At 51.3% G+C, this 16572-nt stretch overlaps 1 protein-coding gene across 3 annotated transcripts in view; it reads left to right on the forward strand.

Moving 5' to 3' along the window:
• PPP2R2B (protein phosphatase 2 regulatory subunit Bbeta) overlaps positions 1–16572 on the forward strand; it is a 100757-nt gene that overhangs the window by 19141 nt on the left and 65044 nt on the right. The window contains exon 1 of one of the 3 annotated variants that reach the window (XM_056350256.1): positions 13777–13956. The exons of the other annotated variants lie outside the window; for them this stretch is intronic. Within the exon in view, the coding sequence (XP_056206231.1) occupies positions 13887–13956 (70 nt within the window). The 5' untranslated portion in view covers positions 13777–13886. Of the gene's footprint in view, positions 1–13776; positions 13957–16572 lie in introns of those variants that run through there. 3 annotated transcript variants of the gene reach the window in all.

Genomic DNA, 16572 nt, shown 5'->3' on the forward strand with positions numbered 1-16572 from the left:
AACAAGAGCAGCCTAAGAGCAAGAGGCAAAAGCATTTGTAGCTTGGGGAAACAAGAGGCAGTCGTGTTCCCTGTACGGTTCTTGTCCATAGTGTCCCCATTGGCACAGGCACTGCCTTTCAAGGACAACTACCATGCTGGAGTCTCTCCCCATGGCTGGGGCAGCCGGCATCCCCGGTGGGGCCCTGGGAATGCTCCAGGGAGGTTCCAGCCTGAGGGTCTGGGGGCCCTACAGCTTGGGGGGGATGTAGAGGAATTATAGAGGGCTGTATGAAATTTTTATTTGTAAAAAGGTTGTGATGATTGTTAAAAACATAAGGTATGAAATGTTAAGAAAAAAAAAAAAGAAAAAAAGGGGGGGAATTGTAGAGGGCTGAAGCTGGGTTAATTAACATTGATAATATACAACTGTGGGCTGGCTTCAGGGGCGGTGGATTGGCTGATGTAGATAAGGTGCAGCTGTGGCTGGTTCTGTGAAGAGGTTGGGCAGCCAGTGAAGAGAGAGGAGGAAGAAGCAGAGAGAAGAGAGAGCATGTGCCCTGGATGAGGAGAGACTAGGAGAAGAGGGACTGGTACGAAGAGTACGTTGGTATGAGATGGTAAAAGACCTTGTTGCAGCTTAATAGTTTGGAGAGTGCTGTGACAGGGGGAGAGGGTCAGGAGTCGCTGAGAGATGCTCATTTTCAGGAGAGATGCAGGACTGCGGTGACAATTCCTGGTGCATGAGCAGGACCAGCCCCAGGGATGCCTGGTGCAGAGCAAGGGGCGAAGCTCAGCCCTGTGTGGGGTTGAGCAGGGGCTGTCTGGACCCTTTGCCTGGCCCTGGGGCTTCCTGAGCCTTCCCCATCCTCCTCTCACTGGGAGTCAAATAGCCCTCCATCGTCTTCTGGGGACCTGAATGTGGGCACACACACAACTACATGGCAAACACCTGGCCTGCAGATGTGTCCATTTACAATCCTCCACTGCTTGGGCTGTCCTCAAACTTTTACCTTCTGCTTTTTGTGCTGGCTTTGTCATTTTTCAAGGGTAGTTGTCCTTGAGAGGAAAGGCATTGCAGGTTTGCTGTGCTTGGCATCACTCTCTGTGTTGTCTAAACTTAAAAGCCATAAAATTCACACTGATGAAATTTCATGTGTGTAAGACTGGGAAGACCATGGAGAATGTTTCTGATAGAATGTCATGGCCATATTTTTCTGACACAAACTATTTGGGGGCAGGAATGAGGGGAACATTGCTGTTATACCCTTGACATTTTGTTCCCATAAATTTGGGTCTCAGGAAAACGGAGCACTGCAACCTCTTCACCATAGCCTGTTGGCAGAAGTTATGTATGATGGTGTGTGGATAGATCTCAACTAGACTCTGCTGTCAGCAGGATTATGATGGACTCCTTGGTCAGTTGTGGCAAGTTGGAGTGGAAGGGCTAAGAGAGATGAAGTGTGGGAAGTGCTTGGGATGAGCTGGTGGGGGCCAGGGCTGCAGGCACTGACACCTGCGGTTGGTTTGGGGGGGTCCCTTGTGGTCTTTAATCCCAGGACATCCTCCCGCAGCAGTACGGGTGCATTACTGCTACAGAGTGGAGTGGGTCACCGATATGCATGAACTCAGGATAATCTTGTGAGATGTACTGTTCAAATGCCTTTTTTAGTTATCATGATTACTTTTTTTAGGTGATTAATCATGGTAGGACTGCATACAAGTTGGCACCCAGTTGTGCACATATATGTGAAGAATGGGGTGTGCAGTGTTTAATGCCTCAGTACTACACTGAACGTCCAGAGAATGTACTGATGGATCGGTGATGTTCATGCTAATGAATCAAGTACTGTCCATGCACAAATGTTTCTTCCTTTAAGTGTTCAGAAATCATTCAAAAGCGTAAGAAGAATGAAATCAGTTTTGTTTATCGAATCAGATTAGGGTAACTGGATTCCCATGTGGACGGGGGCAATTGGATTTAACGTTACTTTGCATATTGTTCCAGTCTCATCTTGGTGTTTGAGGAGATATTTTTTAAAGGATAATAAAATCTTAGTGATCAAATCGTCACATTTCAATGTAGGCTTCTATACTTAATGTCATACTGACCTCATTGCTTGTATTGTTACTATACATAGTCCAGCATAAGGCTTTGGGCCAGGCAGGTGTGTGTGAGCACATGCATGTGCTTATGGTCGTATGTAACCCCTGCGTGAGACTGGGCTGCTGCTTGATGCATGGTTTGGTCGGGGCTATTAGATTTCCTTCCCTGAGGCATTTTATAATCTGTTTAACATAACACAGTCATTTGTCTTGTTTGCTGAATACTTAACAGATGGATTTGTGGTTTTTGTAATTATTACGTGAACGTTAATAAGACATGATATCTTTTATTAATTAACAGTTTTCCAGGTTTGTTTTTCTGAATGACATGAGGTAGATTGTATGTAAACGTTAGTGACATACAAATATTAGTTTTACAATGTTAGTGTTTTGAGAAGTTGTGTGTGCTTTTAAGGCTCCCCATGGTGTCTGTCTTTTTTTTTCTTTTTTTCCTTTTTTTTTTTTTCCCCACCCCTCCCCTGAGCTATACCTCATAATTATTCTCTAGTAGCACAACTGGTTTTGTGTTTTGTTACAGGCTGGTCTCTCCATATTGTAAGGAAAGCATGGACCTGGCTGATGCCCTAAGCCACTCTCTGTGCTTGTCCTGCTTATGTGGTATGAGTATGAAGACTCCGTACCACGCAGGAGAGAAAACTCCCACCCTGGGGTGCAGACGTTTCTGGGAGCTGTTGCTGCACAGCGGCTGAAGAGGAGGATGGAAAAACAAGCTTGGTTGTCCTGGGAAATAGTGAGAGGTTGGCAGTGCAGGGCAGGGCACCCCAAGGTCTGTCTGGTGCTGGCACTCCGAAAGCGGGAGAGTTATTTTTATTCCGTGAGGGAGCAGCCCCTTGTGTTGCCTGGCAGGTACCAGGGCCCTTGCTAGGGCTGGGGACCTGCGCCTGCCCCAGCGCTGCGCCTCCCCAAGCTGCCACGTTGAGGGGAGGTCCCGTGGAGGAGGGGGCATAGCCCCAGGAGTGACTGGTCAAGTTTGGGTGCTGAATTTCAGGCGTTCCCAGGAGTGCGTGAAATGGGGATGATGTGGGAGGGAAGGGCTGTGCCGCCGGCAGCGCCTACCCACAGGGCTGGAGCCACAGACGCTCCTTTTGCTGCCATTTGCCGCTCCCTGTTTGTGGCTCGGAGTCATGGAGAGACACCATTACCGGCTGAATTTAGGACCACATGCACGTAAGAAATGTTAAACAGGAAAAGAGTTAACACCCCCCGACCCTCCGTTAATGCTAAGATGCTTCGAACACGACCACAATTTAAGCTGAAAGATTCCCTTCTACAGGGCTTCATTTTATAGGATGGTGTAACACATGATATCATCATATAATGACAATATGCAAACGCGGACATGACATGAGCGCAGTGCAGCATCACCCCACCAGCATGCAGCCCGGGGGGGTGCAGCCACCTGCCTGCCCACGCTTCCCCTCGGGGCTCGCCCCCCCTCTTCGCCCTTCAGCCCCTGTGGCAGCTCAGCCCTGCCTGGGGCCATGCAGTACCAAAGAGGCGGGTGAATCAGAGCATGTGGTGATGGCTTCTTGTGATTTTTCCCATACCAGAACAGTTTCACACTTAAGATCTGTTCTGTGCTAACTGAAGCGTGCCCGGGGCTGGGCTGGTTTTCCAGTGCTTGGCCAAACGTCAGGCTTTTACTGCGATACACTGCCAACAGACTGTGTCCTTCTGCCAGGGCAGCTAGGGACCAAGCATGGTTATCGGGGCAGCCCTTTGCCTGCATTGGCTGTTGCTGCGTGAGGTATCACTAAAAATTCAAAAACCCTGTGAATATAGGGAACAGTCAGCAAGTAGATCACTACTTACAGGCTTCTCTCAGTTGTTCGGCTTTCCCTGTTGCAGCCAACAAGCATTTTATTTTGCCTTACCCATTTTCACATTATCTGCCAGCCTGGTTTTGAGACCCCATCCATCCTTCTGATGCTTGCGCAACTTCAGCTAATCCTGGTGCAGGTCAAGATTGCTGCTCTGCCAGACGTGCGGTTTCCTTTTCTTTGGGGAATTAATCCTGTCTGACTGATTAGCCTTTGTGCTTTCCATTTTACAAGGATGGCCAAGCTGCATCTGGGTGTTCTTCTCTCTTCTGCTGCTAGATGACATTTGAGGACAAGCAGAATGATTTTTACAGAGTAATAATCCCAGTGCCAAGTTAGCAGTGCTGTAAAACTTAATGTGCTTGTGTTACAAGCTGTGGGCAGCCCTAGTTTGACTTATAACGTGATTTCATTACTTTTTGATGTAGTCCATGTTCAAATTAAATGAAGACAGTGGAGTAATTGCAGTTTTGGATATATGATTCAAAATGACCTAGATGTGTTGGTGACTCATATCGGCATACATCCTTTCAAACAAAATCCACCTTTGGGGCCATAAAAAATTTTGCATATTAAATGCTAATTTAACAGCAATAAAGGCTAACCAGTCATTCTCAGAAATAGTATCTCATCCCAGGATATGTGGGGAAGCGTCTGAGTGCTGGGTAGAAATACATTATGTGACAAACTTTGCTTTTTTTCTGCACTCAAACTGATCCCAGTTTCTCTTTTTGTTGCTTCTTCTGATCATGCAGCTGATGGGTAAACAGTTTGCAGTCTGTTGGTTGGTTGATAGCTTTACAGGTTTGGTTTGGTTTTGTTTTTCATTATTACTGTATTGTGCGATTGCCATCTTTGCTCCACGGGACTGTTTTTTTGCCTTTGGCTTGGAGACTCAAAATTTTTAAGTAGGAGAGGGATGAATGAGAAGCAGTTTTTGGAAGCCAGCTCACACAGGCGTACCCGCCAGCGACAGCCTGTCCCTGAGATGATGGGAAGAGCCCAGCCTGTGTGCGTTAGTTTTGTGAACAGCAGATGAAAAGGGGTGTGCACGGCTGAGGTGTGCAGCCAGATGAGGATAAGCAGATGACCTTCAGTATGATTTTACAGTATCAGTTCCACTCAAATGGATGTGCGAGTTGACATGTTCCCCTCCTATGTGGTGACCTAACCTCACAGAAATCATCTGGGGAGTTGTATCCCTGTATGAAATAGTGGAAATAACATGGTGAGTTTCTGTACCAACTGAAAATAAATCAACAGGGAAATGGACAAAACGGAATATTGCCTTTATTTTTCCATTCTGTGCTCACTAGATGTAGTTAGCCTTAGACTTCCTATAATGGTTATCTCATGAACAACGTGCCAGTGTCATCCTGCATCTCCCCTATTCTTTGTGTCACATTTCGCTGCAGTAGGCTGTAAGCACTTTGGAGCAAGGAGCCAGTATTTATGTGTGACAGGGTGCCATGTCCAGGGGCTGTATGCTCTATATATAGTGCTCCGAGTCCCCAGGAGACCTCCTGCATCGGTGTCTTGCGGCGGTGGTGTCTCAGACCTGGGTACCTAACTGACTCCAGCCAGGTTTTGGCTTCCCGTTGTCACAGTGCAGTGGAGCTGGTTGCTCCGGTTAAAAACTAAACCAAAGGACCAAACAAAACCCCAACACCGACAGAAGACGTCATTTGCAGCGCTGCTCAGAGCAGCTGTTTTTAAGCAAAAACTTACTCCTTAGCATAGACTGTGCTCCACTAGTTCAGATGCACTGATGCTGTAACATGTGGCCTTAATCTTCAGAAATGGCAAATCCTATTTGCTATGTAAGTATTTAAGCTAATTATATCTCTGATGTGAGGAACATGTGACTAACAGTTCACTCTGTATCCTTTAAAGGACATTGACATCTTGGACCCTCATGAAATATTATGTGCCTCATTCCATTTTTGGGGTCTCATATGTGTTCTGCTGTGCATTTAGCAATAATATAATTTAGTAATAATATAGAGAAAATGAGTATGTTATGGCTAGGTTGTCCGCAGGGTAAAGGAAGAAATAATGCATAACAAGTTTTTCCTGGAAGCGCTGTGTTTGCATTGCAGTTGCAGAGTTACGGTATCTGTTGCATTACAGGAGTGATTTGGTAAACAGATGTTTTGGCTTTAGAAATGCTGCATTTGAGATTAAACTCCTGTGCTGATGCCTTAAGAACAATGTTGTTTCTCAGGTGAGAATGCCGCATGAAGGTCTAAACAGGCTTTGCAGTAGTGGCAGAGGTGCCGGGGGATGAGAAGGCTGGTGTTGGTGGAGGGGTGAGGGGTCGGCAGCAGCAGCGGCAGCTGTGAGCCACCTGTGGCTGCAGTGGTGTGGCTGAGCCACTGAGCCCTCAGCGGGGATGCACCACTGGCAAAGGAGGCAAAAGCCCAGCCAGCTCTTTGCAAGGTATCGATGTGTCCCCTGAGGCTTCCTGGGAGTGGTGCGGGGCTTTGTGTGGTGCTGGGCCCGCAGCACCGAGGGCTGCCCCTCGCCTCGCTTTCTGGCTCTGTTTAGCACTGGGGTGAGGATCCTGCAGTTAAAGTATGACCTCAGAGAGCAGGACACCCGCTTCCCATGGACGTTGCCTGGCTTCAGGAGTGTTTCTGCAGGCTGTCACGGATGTGGGCAAGATCAGAGCCCTTACCTTGGTGCTGGTTTTGGGCAAGGTCTGGTAAGGGGAAGGTTTGTGTACAGGGAATGCGGTGGGTGCTGGTACCTTGAGAGGCTCTGGGTATAGAGCAGCATCCACCTGGACAAGCGATGGCCTGAGAAAGTCCCTTTCTCAGTGGTGGGTTCATCCCTGCCCTCCTGAAGCCCTGCTGGGGGAAGGACGTGTGTGAGCATGTGCTGCCCAGCAGCCGTGTTGCTGAGGCTGCTGGCTGTGTGCTGGGCTCGAGCAAGTCACTGCGTCCAAGGCACCCGTGGGTCCAGTGGGAGCCCCAGGAAGCCGCAGCGCTGGCAGTGAGGTTGCTGCAGTGCTCGGCAGCATCACCCCGCTCTTGGGAGAACGGCAGGGTGGCAAACTGCAGAAAAATGAGTCAACTTGTTGAGGAATAGCCAGGAGATAATTCAGGTCTGCTGCTTAAGAGACATAGAAATAAGACACCTCTCTTTCTAATTTCAATGTAGTCCATTGTTATTTCTCCCTGATTTGTCATGTCACCTTTGCAATCCGTAAGATAAGTATTTCCTTATATATATAAAGTTCTTATATAGATAAAAGTACCAGTAAACAGTGTACCCAAAGTACATGGTAGGATAATACAAAGGAAATATCAAAAAACATGGCTGAGGAAAGTTATTTCCTACCTGAGAGAGATCCATACACACATCTCTCTGTCTCATGCAGTCTGAGCTTGCAGGAAGAGTTCCTACTGATTATTAGCCCTGATAATTGCAATGGTCATCAGTCATCACTGCTCTCAGGAGAGCAGAGAACAAATTGTGCAACCCTGGTCATTTAGCACAAGAATGTTCCTTCTTCCAAATGGTTCCGCTGTGACCAAAGATGCCAAGGTCTGATGGTTGCACTTGATGATGTAGAAGTGCCCAGCCCTGCCAGCACACGGGGAGCTCTGTGCTGGCACAGCTCTTCCGTACCGCACATGCAGGCTGTGCACAGTCACACACAGACACCCTGACACTGCCTGAGCAAAATCCATCTGGTGTTGCACTGAAAAAACAGGTCCCACTAGCTCAGTTGTGGCTCTTGCGGCTTGTGTGAAGGGAGAGCAAAGGTTTGGCTCAGGAGAAAACAAGTGACAACTGCTGGCAATGGGTGCTGGGGGGGGTGTGCTTAAAGAAAGGGCAAAAGCAGTAGATAGGCAAAGGGAGGCTGTTTTCAGACCCTGACATAAAATGCTTAGTAGGAAAAGAGTAAAAATGAGGTAAGGCCTGCTAAAATGCCGCAGAAGTCAGTCAGACTAGTTGAAGATAGGTGAGAAAGCACTTGGAGAGCAGCTGTTCCCTGAGCCAGGCTGGGTGTGTGGCAGCGCTCGTTACTGGTGTGTTGTTAATCATGTACAGCTTGTAACAGTAACAGTGCATAGCAGGGCTGAAGGCCAAGTAGATCAATTTATCATATGACCTTTGGGAGACAGAAGTCTTTGCCTGCTTTGCATCTGATGAACTGGTTCTTCCCTTTTCTGCCCCGAGGTCCTGACCCTTGTTCTCCGGCACTGGTGAAGGAGATGGCTGCAGCTTGCCCTCTGTGTGTGACCTGACTGCTCAATTTTCTTGATCTTGATTTAATTCAGTAATTTATTGGTCTTCCTGAAGTCATGCTAATTAAAGTTTTTGTTATGGGGACTTCATCCCAGATATGGGTGATGGCTTCCCCGACTTTCTTATGTGACTTATAGTTGAAAATGTGAGAAACAAACTGACTTAGTGTAGTGAAATCACATCAACTTTTGGTGTGCTACAGGAGAAGCAGAGGGGCACAGTTCCAAGGCACGAGCTGGGGGATGTACAGGGGGCTCAGTGTGTCTGTTAATGTGTGGTGAGACTCATGGACATTCTCCAGTGATGGTGCAACAGCTGAGCTCTCCATCTGTGGGTGAAGAGGATGGTCCCGCATGTTCTCTGGGAGGATGCTCATTCAGAGCACATTCACCTGCACTGCATGTCCTTTGATGACTGCATGGGAATGGTCTTTGCTGGTCATGGCGAGCTGGTGCCCCTCCTGAGCCTTCCCCAGGCTCCCTGGGCTGTAAACAAGCAGCACTGCCCTCTCTGTGTGCTCAGCTATATGGTGCGGATAATATTTATCCACTTGCTGTGAAGCAGTTGAGTGTCCGTTGTCCTCTGGGAAGATGTCCCTGACCTGGTGCCCATGTCTCTGTCTGTGGAGTGAACCACTGGTATGCAGGACTGGGTGCTGCTTTGAGGCAGCTTCGGGAGTGTTGGGCAGCGTGGGTCCTGGCATGGCAGGGACAAGCAGGGGTCTCTGAGGTATGCTTGGGAGCAGGGTCAGAGGCACTGAGTAAGTGACGAAGCCCCCAAAGGCTGCTGAAGGAGGCTGTTTCTCCAGACTCCATGCAGGGTGCTTGGCTGAAGGGTGACTGGTGTAATCACCCAGTTACTGTTGGCAATGCATTTCCAGAGAAAGGCTGTAATTCCTGATTCGCTTATCTTTTCCCACTGGTGCCTGAGACAAGGACTTGCCCTGCCAGGTTCTGTTCCCCTTGCATGGCTGGAAACAGCGTGTTGTCATGCAGGGGGCACGTGCTGCCTGAGCCCTGCAGCTGGGCGAGTGCAGGGACTGAGGGCTCAGTGATGCCTGTGGGTTCGGGGCTGTGCCTGAAGGCAGAACCACATGCAACCACTTCTTCCCAGCACACTGCCAGGCAATGAATGCTGCCAGTCCTGCACTGAACACCCCAGGCAGTCCCACGTTTGCATCTCTGGCAGGAAGCCTGGCTTGTGGCTCAGCTCTGGCATAGAGGTGGGAGCCACCAGCACCCAGACCTCTGGTTTCAGCAGGAGCTGGACACCTGAGTGTCTGCTGTGGTTGCTTAGAGGTGCTGCTCCCTGCAGCAGTGGCCAGGGCTTCCCACCAGATGTGGCCAACCCAGGGACATCTTGGCTGTGGCACTGGATGTGTTCAGCGCTGGGGATGATGAGGAGCTCTGGGTTCCTGTAATGTGGCTCTTTCAGCACCTGCAGCACAGGGGTCTCTGCCCTGGGGCAGGCCCTTTCCCTCTGGGCTCCCCCCTTAAATATCAGCCAGCCAGCCACCAACCTGATGGGCTGACACCAGTTACATGTGGGATAATAGGAGTGCAATTACCCCATTTTTGCTGCTTAATTAGCTTCCCAGATTTGAAGTGCTGTGTCTACTGGAATCTGCAAGCCAAAGGACTTGGAGCATGTTTGTAAATGTATGGGGAACTGGACATGATAAGAGTAATCGTGCAAGAGCTTTAAGTGCTCTCCCTCTAGGAATAGTAATTTTATGACATGACCTTCACTGAGATCAAAAATTAGGTGCTGACTGAGGTGCCAGCCACAGAATGGTGTCACACTCACACTGGTTTCCTGTCCCGCACAGAGATGGGCTTTTGGTTAAGGCGTGCTCTCATACACTGAAGTTACGGAAACCTGGTTAGTGCAGATAGTGGTAGCCACCGATTGCCTCCTGTCCTTAGTTCATTAAGTCTACAAGCATTCCTCGGGAGAAAACTTCTTTCCCACACAAGAAAACAGCAATGTGGAGTAAGCTGTGTTTTCAGAGTGACAGTGGCCTTTCCAAAGCCAACAAGGTCTAAGGGATTGCTTCACTTTACAAAGTAATGATTGGCACAACAGCTATCAGGAATTCTAATCAATTTACATAGGCATTAAAGTGCACTGTTGAGAAAGATGGTATTTCTCTTTCAAACACATGCAATTAAATATTTCTCCCCATTGCAATCTCCTCTAGGCATAGTTATTGCCTCCCCCCAGCACCCTGCTCCCACCATGTGCCGGGTTTCTTGGGGAGCATCTGCAGCACTGCGAAGTCCGTTCCTATAAAACACAGATCATGGCATGCAGAGAAGCTGCTCAGTGACTCAAGTCTCCGAAGAGGCATCTTCCTCCACGTGGCAGCAGCAGTTGAAGATGCTGCAGTGTGGGAACCATTCTGCTCCCAGGGAACGGTTCCTCATCCTGCCCTTGGAGCAGGATGATGTTCCACCGGTATGAAGGGGCAGTACGGGGCTAGCAGCATGTGCCCATGGCCTTAGGTTATTGGTTAATCAATAGAAATTATTCTTAGAAGTTTAAAAGAAATGTTGTTATCTAACAATGTTTGCCATCCCTGGGGGTATTTAAAAGATGTGTAGATGTGGTGCTTAGGGACATGGTTTAGTGGTGGGCTTGGCAGTGCTGTGTTAATGGTTGGACTTGGTGATCTTAAAGCCCTTTTCCAACCTAAACGATTCTATGATTCTGTATTTAACAGCTAAAAAAATGAAGCTAGTGTTCTAACCCAGACCAGTAAATAGGAAAACATATTTAATGCTCAGGGACATGAAGGTAAAATAAATGAGGTGAAGGAAGTTTTGTGCTGAGCATAAAATCGGAGGTTTGATTCAATTATTCTTAACACACTGCTTAGGTCCCACAGAAACCTGTGCACAGGGGCTCTTAAACCTATTCTAATTGAAGCAAAAATCAGCAGCGTGGAAAGTGTCCTGGCTCTTCAAGAGATGTCAAAAGTATATAACACGGTAGACACCTGGGGGTTTGGAAAACAGTGACAGCTACAAGCTGACCTTTGGCGAATTTAATCTGCAAATGGATTCCTGCTTAGGACAGCTAATGCTTTTAGTTACTGTAAAGGCTTGTTCCTGGATTTTAAAAAGCTGAGAATAAATGGATTTCATGATGCAGCTCCTATGCACATTGCATAACAAACAGGTGGCTTGTGGATGTATTTAAATGATACGGTGTATTGAAAAACTCTGCAGGACTTATGAATACATAATTATAATTCATGCACAATGAGAATAATAATTTTTCTAGTTAATAGAGGCAAAAGGACTTGGCACCCGTTAAAATGGAAATACACTGAAGATGGAGCCTGCTGAAAAGAAAGGGAAGGAGGCTGCTGATTTGTCTTTATGTTTCTTAAATAATATTCACAAACATTGCAGAGGCTTGTTACTCAGCCGGGCATTGCCTTTTTGGCTGAGGTTTGCCATCTGAGATCTGAAGGCAGGATGCAATACGGTAACATTTGCTTATTACAACTCTGTCTTTATTTTACTTTTCTGGAGTTGGGATTGTTCAAGATAGATTGCTCCCGTGCCTTACGTGACGTATGCAAGTGCACACCTGCAGGCAAACGCACATTGTAGACAGAAGCAATCTCATTCCTGGGTGTAGTGTTTTGGGTTGGTTTTAACCTTTTCCTTTCTTCTTTTTTCTCTCTTTCCCTGTGTGAGGTCTGCACCCTTCCCTTCCCTTTGGTGTCAGGAGGCTACAAGCATGGAGGTGTCAGTTGGCTTGTCCACAGCCAGCAGCAGTTCTGAGTCTTGCTGCGCCATGTTCGGGTCCGCTCCCCTGCACTGTAGTGTCTACAAGGAGCTACCGGCAATGCAAATGTTTTTAAAGCATAACGTTACTGTGGTGACTCTGGCCTGCAAGAGAGCTTTGGTAACTGCATCTTTGTGCTTTGCCGTGAAGCCATGGCCAGCTCCTGTGCCTTGCCACAGTGGGTAAATTCAGACTAACTTGTGGATCTTGCACACTGCAACTGAGAGCAGTGTCAGCCACAAATACAGTGTGTTTGCTTAACTCAGGCATGTGGCTGGTGATTATTGCAAGGAACTCACATTCCAGAATAATTCAGTGAGGGCTTTGGGAATGGAGACTTCAGGCTCATGCCTGTCTGATGAATGCTTCTGGCTTGTCACATCAGTAATCCCTGTATTAATGAGTGGCCTGTGATGTGATGTTGCTGACTGACAAATCCTTGAAGTTATATATGCATATGAGTAAGTGCCAGAGTTCTCCAAGGTACACTTCTACAATGCCTTATATCAACCTCCATGTGACAGCATGTCAGAAAGTGTCCTGGGGAGGCAGGCAGCGGAGAGCCTGGGGATCCACCTTTCTCACAAGGTCACGACACGGGCCAGAAGGAGCCTTCCCTCTCATCTGAGGGGATCCATATGCTCCTCCAAAAGGCATGCAGCAGTGCAGTGGTGGCGTGGAGTGCCCAATCCACAAGATGTGCATAGCGGATGGACTGGAGTCCTTGAGCCTTCTTGCTCAGAGATGCTATCTACCATATGTCCCCTGACAAAAGCTGCTCCCAAGGAGGCAGTGCGATCTCAGCAGAACAATAATGTAGGCTGTAAAATCTTGCACCTTCTCAATGAGATACTAATTATGATACTACAGTTTGGAGGGGAAATTGAGCTGCAGTGCACCACTGTATTTGCAATGTTACCCAGCATCTTTGTCCGTTCCCTCTGCATTCCTTATTTTCCCTCCGCTCCCAGTAACAATAATGCTCCCCACTGACGTGCCGCTGGGCTATCAAGAACGCTCCTGTGCCATGGCAGAGCTGTGCTGTGGAGTTGGAGGAACCTGCCCCCCACGAATTTCTTCCCTGTGCCTGCCAGTGGCTCAGTTAGTGCAGAGGCGTATTTCTTCCTGACCTGTATCAAGACAGAAAACGCTCACAGGGAGCAATTGTTGCCGGCAGCGTGTGCCAGGTGACATGTCCAGAATCCAGCCAGCCCTTTCAGAGGTGTGCTCTCAGGAGCGCTCCCTTCTCCCGCAGCCCCTGTGCTCGTGGCTCTTCCCCCGCTGCCACCGACCCCCGCACCTGCACTGACCTTCACAGCCACAAACGACCGAGCATCCCTGCCCCCTCCCGTAGCCGGGGCGGGTCGAGCCGAGCCTGGGCAAGGCACCCGTGGGCACCCGCCTCCTTACCACCGCTGGCACGGCTGCCCCCACGGCACCCCTGTCCCGGGACCCCCGGCATCTACCTGCTGTAGGTCCTTCTCTGCCAAAAAAGGGCCTCGTGTTGGACCCTGGCTGTGTTGTTTGGGGCGGGCAAGTCAGGGAGCAGCACTCCTTCGGGAAGGAGCGTCCCCCCGGGACAGGAGCGTCCCCCGGACAAGAGCATCCCGGGGCATGGGCAGCGCCGCGCTCCGCCCGCCCGGGACGCGCCGTGCCCGACAGGACGAGCGCCGCGCCAAGCCTCGCCTCGCCGGTCAGTGCCGTGCCGAGCCCAGCCCAGCCGTGCCGTGCCGTGCCGTGCCGTGCCGTATGGGAGGAGCCAGCGGGCTCCACCGCCCCTGCGCCCCCCCCCCCCCCCCCCACCGCCGCCGCATTTCGCGGCCGGCCGCCGCGGAGCAGGGCGCGGGGGGGATGATGGATCCGCGGCTGCGGCTGCTGAAGCCCCGCGCCCGCCAGCCCGCCGTCAATGGAGGAGGACGTTGAGACCCGCAAGATCAGCAGCAGTTTCCTGCGAGACCACAGCTATGCCACTGAAGGTGAGCGCGTCCCGCAGGCGGGGCGGCCCCTGCCCGCCCGCAGCAGGTGGGGCCACCCCGCGGCCCCCGGCCGCCGCCCCCGCCGCTCCCCGCGACCCCCGGGGCCGCCGCTGGAGCCAGGGACCGGGGCACCGCGCCGGGCCGTGCCGGGCAGCCCCGCGGCGGCGGGTACCAGCGGCGGTGCCGGCGGGTCCGTGCGGGCTGCGCCGTGCGGCTCACCGGCCCCGGTGACTCAGCAGCGCCGGACCCGCCGGGCTCCCACCGCCTTCCCGCCGGGCTGCGCTCCCCCGAGCCGGGCTCGCGGGGCTCCGAGCCCCCGCATGCCGGAGCCAGCCGGGATGGACCCCCGGTGCGCTGCAGGGGCCGCGGCCGCTGCCGAGACGGGGTATCGGGAACCGCCCCGGAGCCCCGCGCCTCTCCCTGGGCAACCGAGCGGGTCGGGGCCGAGCCCCGCCTTCCCCGCCCGGGCAGCCCCCGCGCCTTCGCCCCGGCGCGGGGCTGCTCCCACGCCTGGGGCGGCCGGCGGGAGCGGGGGGAGCCCGGGCCCCTCCGCCAGCCCCTTCCCCGCCGGAGCGGAGCCCCCCGGGCAGGGCTGAGCGCTGCCGGGGGCTGTCAGGCTCACGGAGCCGGAGGGATGTGGGCGGCCGGGGTTTCAAAATACGCTTCACGGGGTTATGACTGCGTTAGCGGGTTCCGCAGGCAGCCTGTCACCGGAGCTGGGTTCGTCAGGTTAGGAAACACGGCGGATGCTAGTGCAATTCTTGTTACAGAAATTAAATAGTTGTCTCGGGGCTATTTTCCTACAAGCCTCTGCAGGAAGGAATACGTATTCTGACTTGCGTGTTGCAGAGGCGAAGAGATGCCAAAACTGTTAGACACGGATAATGTCATCGCCGCGGCCGAGCGTATGGGTGGCTCTGAGCGCGGCTTCCCATAGCGCCGGGAGCGGAGGGGCCGCGGGGGCCGGGCCCGGCCCGGCTGGGGCGATGCGCCGCGGCCCGTACATTGCGCCGCCGCCGGGAGACGGGAGGCGGCCCCCGCCGGGGGGGCGAGGGAGGGACCGGGCCGGAGCTGCGGCTCCGCTGCTGCCCTTCCCCACAGCCGGGGAGCGTTGGCTTCACACCGGCTCCCTCACGGCACCTTCTGCTCCCTCGCTTTGGGAGGGAAATGCAGCTGCTGTAAAGCAAAACCAACCCCCCCGCCATCCCCATCCCTCCCAGCAGCACTGACCCCTCACGTGAAACTTCAAAAACCAGACCTCACACTGGAACGGGCTTATTAATAGCTTAATTAGGAGCTGAAGAGGCTTTACTCTACTGTTTTATTCTGCTAAGGCTCTAGAGGAAGCCGACATAGGACCAGCCTTTGGGAATTTTATGACCACAGCACATGGCTAAGGGAGGGTTCATCTAGTGGGAAAATCTTTGGCTTAATACAGTAATGGAAAGCTTTGGGTACCTTGGCGAGCCACAGAAAATGATCATACGCAATTTCACGCAGCTTGTGTGGAGCTGAACCGAAGTGCCTGGGTGCTGGCAGCCTGCAGAGCAGGGGAGGGGATGCTCGGGGCAGCCCGTGTGGTGCCCTGTGCTGTGGGCTGGGTGGCAGGTGGCTACACCGAGGTCATGCTGGCCTCCCCACAGCCCGTTTGCTGCACAGGGGTGGAGGGACATGCCTGCTGGGAGGGATGGAGCGAGCCGGTGCTTCCAGGAAGGTGGTGTGGCCAGGATGGGGCTAAGCTCCCGCACTTCCCAGCCATCCAGCTCACATCACCTTGTGCTGTGGTCTGCGGAAGGGTGAATTTGCCGTTGCTGTGTTATAAAAGGCAGCTGGAGCAGCCAGCAAATCAAAAATGGGACTGCAGCTGCCCTGTTGTGACCTGCTGAGAACTCTGTTTTCCTGCTCGGGTAGGATGGAGGGCTGGGGTGAGCCTGCAGTGATTTCATCCCATGACACTGGGAGGTCTGGGGATTTTCCAACCCAAGGTCTTAGTGATAAAATCCAGCCTGTCTAGTAATCCATGGTGAATTTCCCCAAGTTGTATGCTGGTGTTTTCAGGAGAGCCTTGTGCATCATACTGGGGAACTATAGCAAACCTCTCCATAGGAATGAAATAGCCAGGAGTGTGTGTGCAGCAGGTTCATGGAGCTGGGGTGGTCCTGGAGGAGGTCCCTGATGGTGCTTAATGGCTGCGCATCAGCTGGGAGTTTCTCTGCACCTCGTGCTGTTTAGGAATTCTGATTCCTCGTGTGGTTGTTCTGCTAGAAGAGGGCTGAATGCGCTTCAAAACGGTAGATCATGCTAGTGTGGAAAAAAAAATCAAGGAAGGTAATTCAGTTTCAATTTTTCGACATGTGAAAGCAGCATATGCCTAAAATGATGTGGCTAGTAACCTGTCTTCTGTTTAAAAAACCCACAAACCTTCCAAATTGGGTTCAGAAGGTGAAGGCTTGCTTTGGAAACGAAGGTGTCTCTGGTGTGTCAACTGAGGGAACAAACCAGGTTATGTAATTCGGTTTAGTGAAGTGTTGTTGTCACTTTAATAGGTCTGGTATTTTTATGCAAATGTAGGGTGAGGATGGTATTTCAAAAGCACACACTTGAATGCCTTGTTCT

This window comes from Falco biarmicus, chromosome 8, assembly GCF_023638135.1.
Source record: "Falco biarmicus isolate bFalBia1 chromosome 8, bFalBia1.pri, whole genome shotgun sequence".
In the NCBI taxonomy this organism is placed as follows: Eukaryota; Metazoa; Chordata; class Aves; order Falconiformes; family Falconidae; genus Falco; species Falco biarmicus.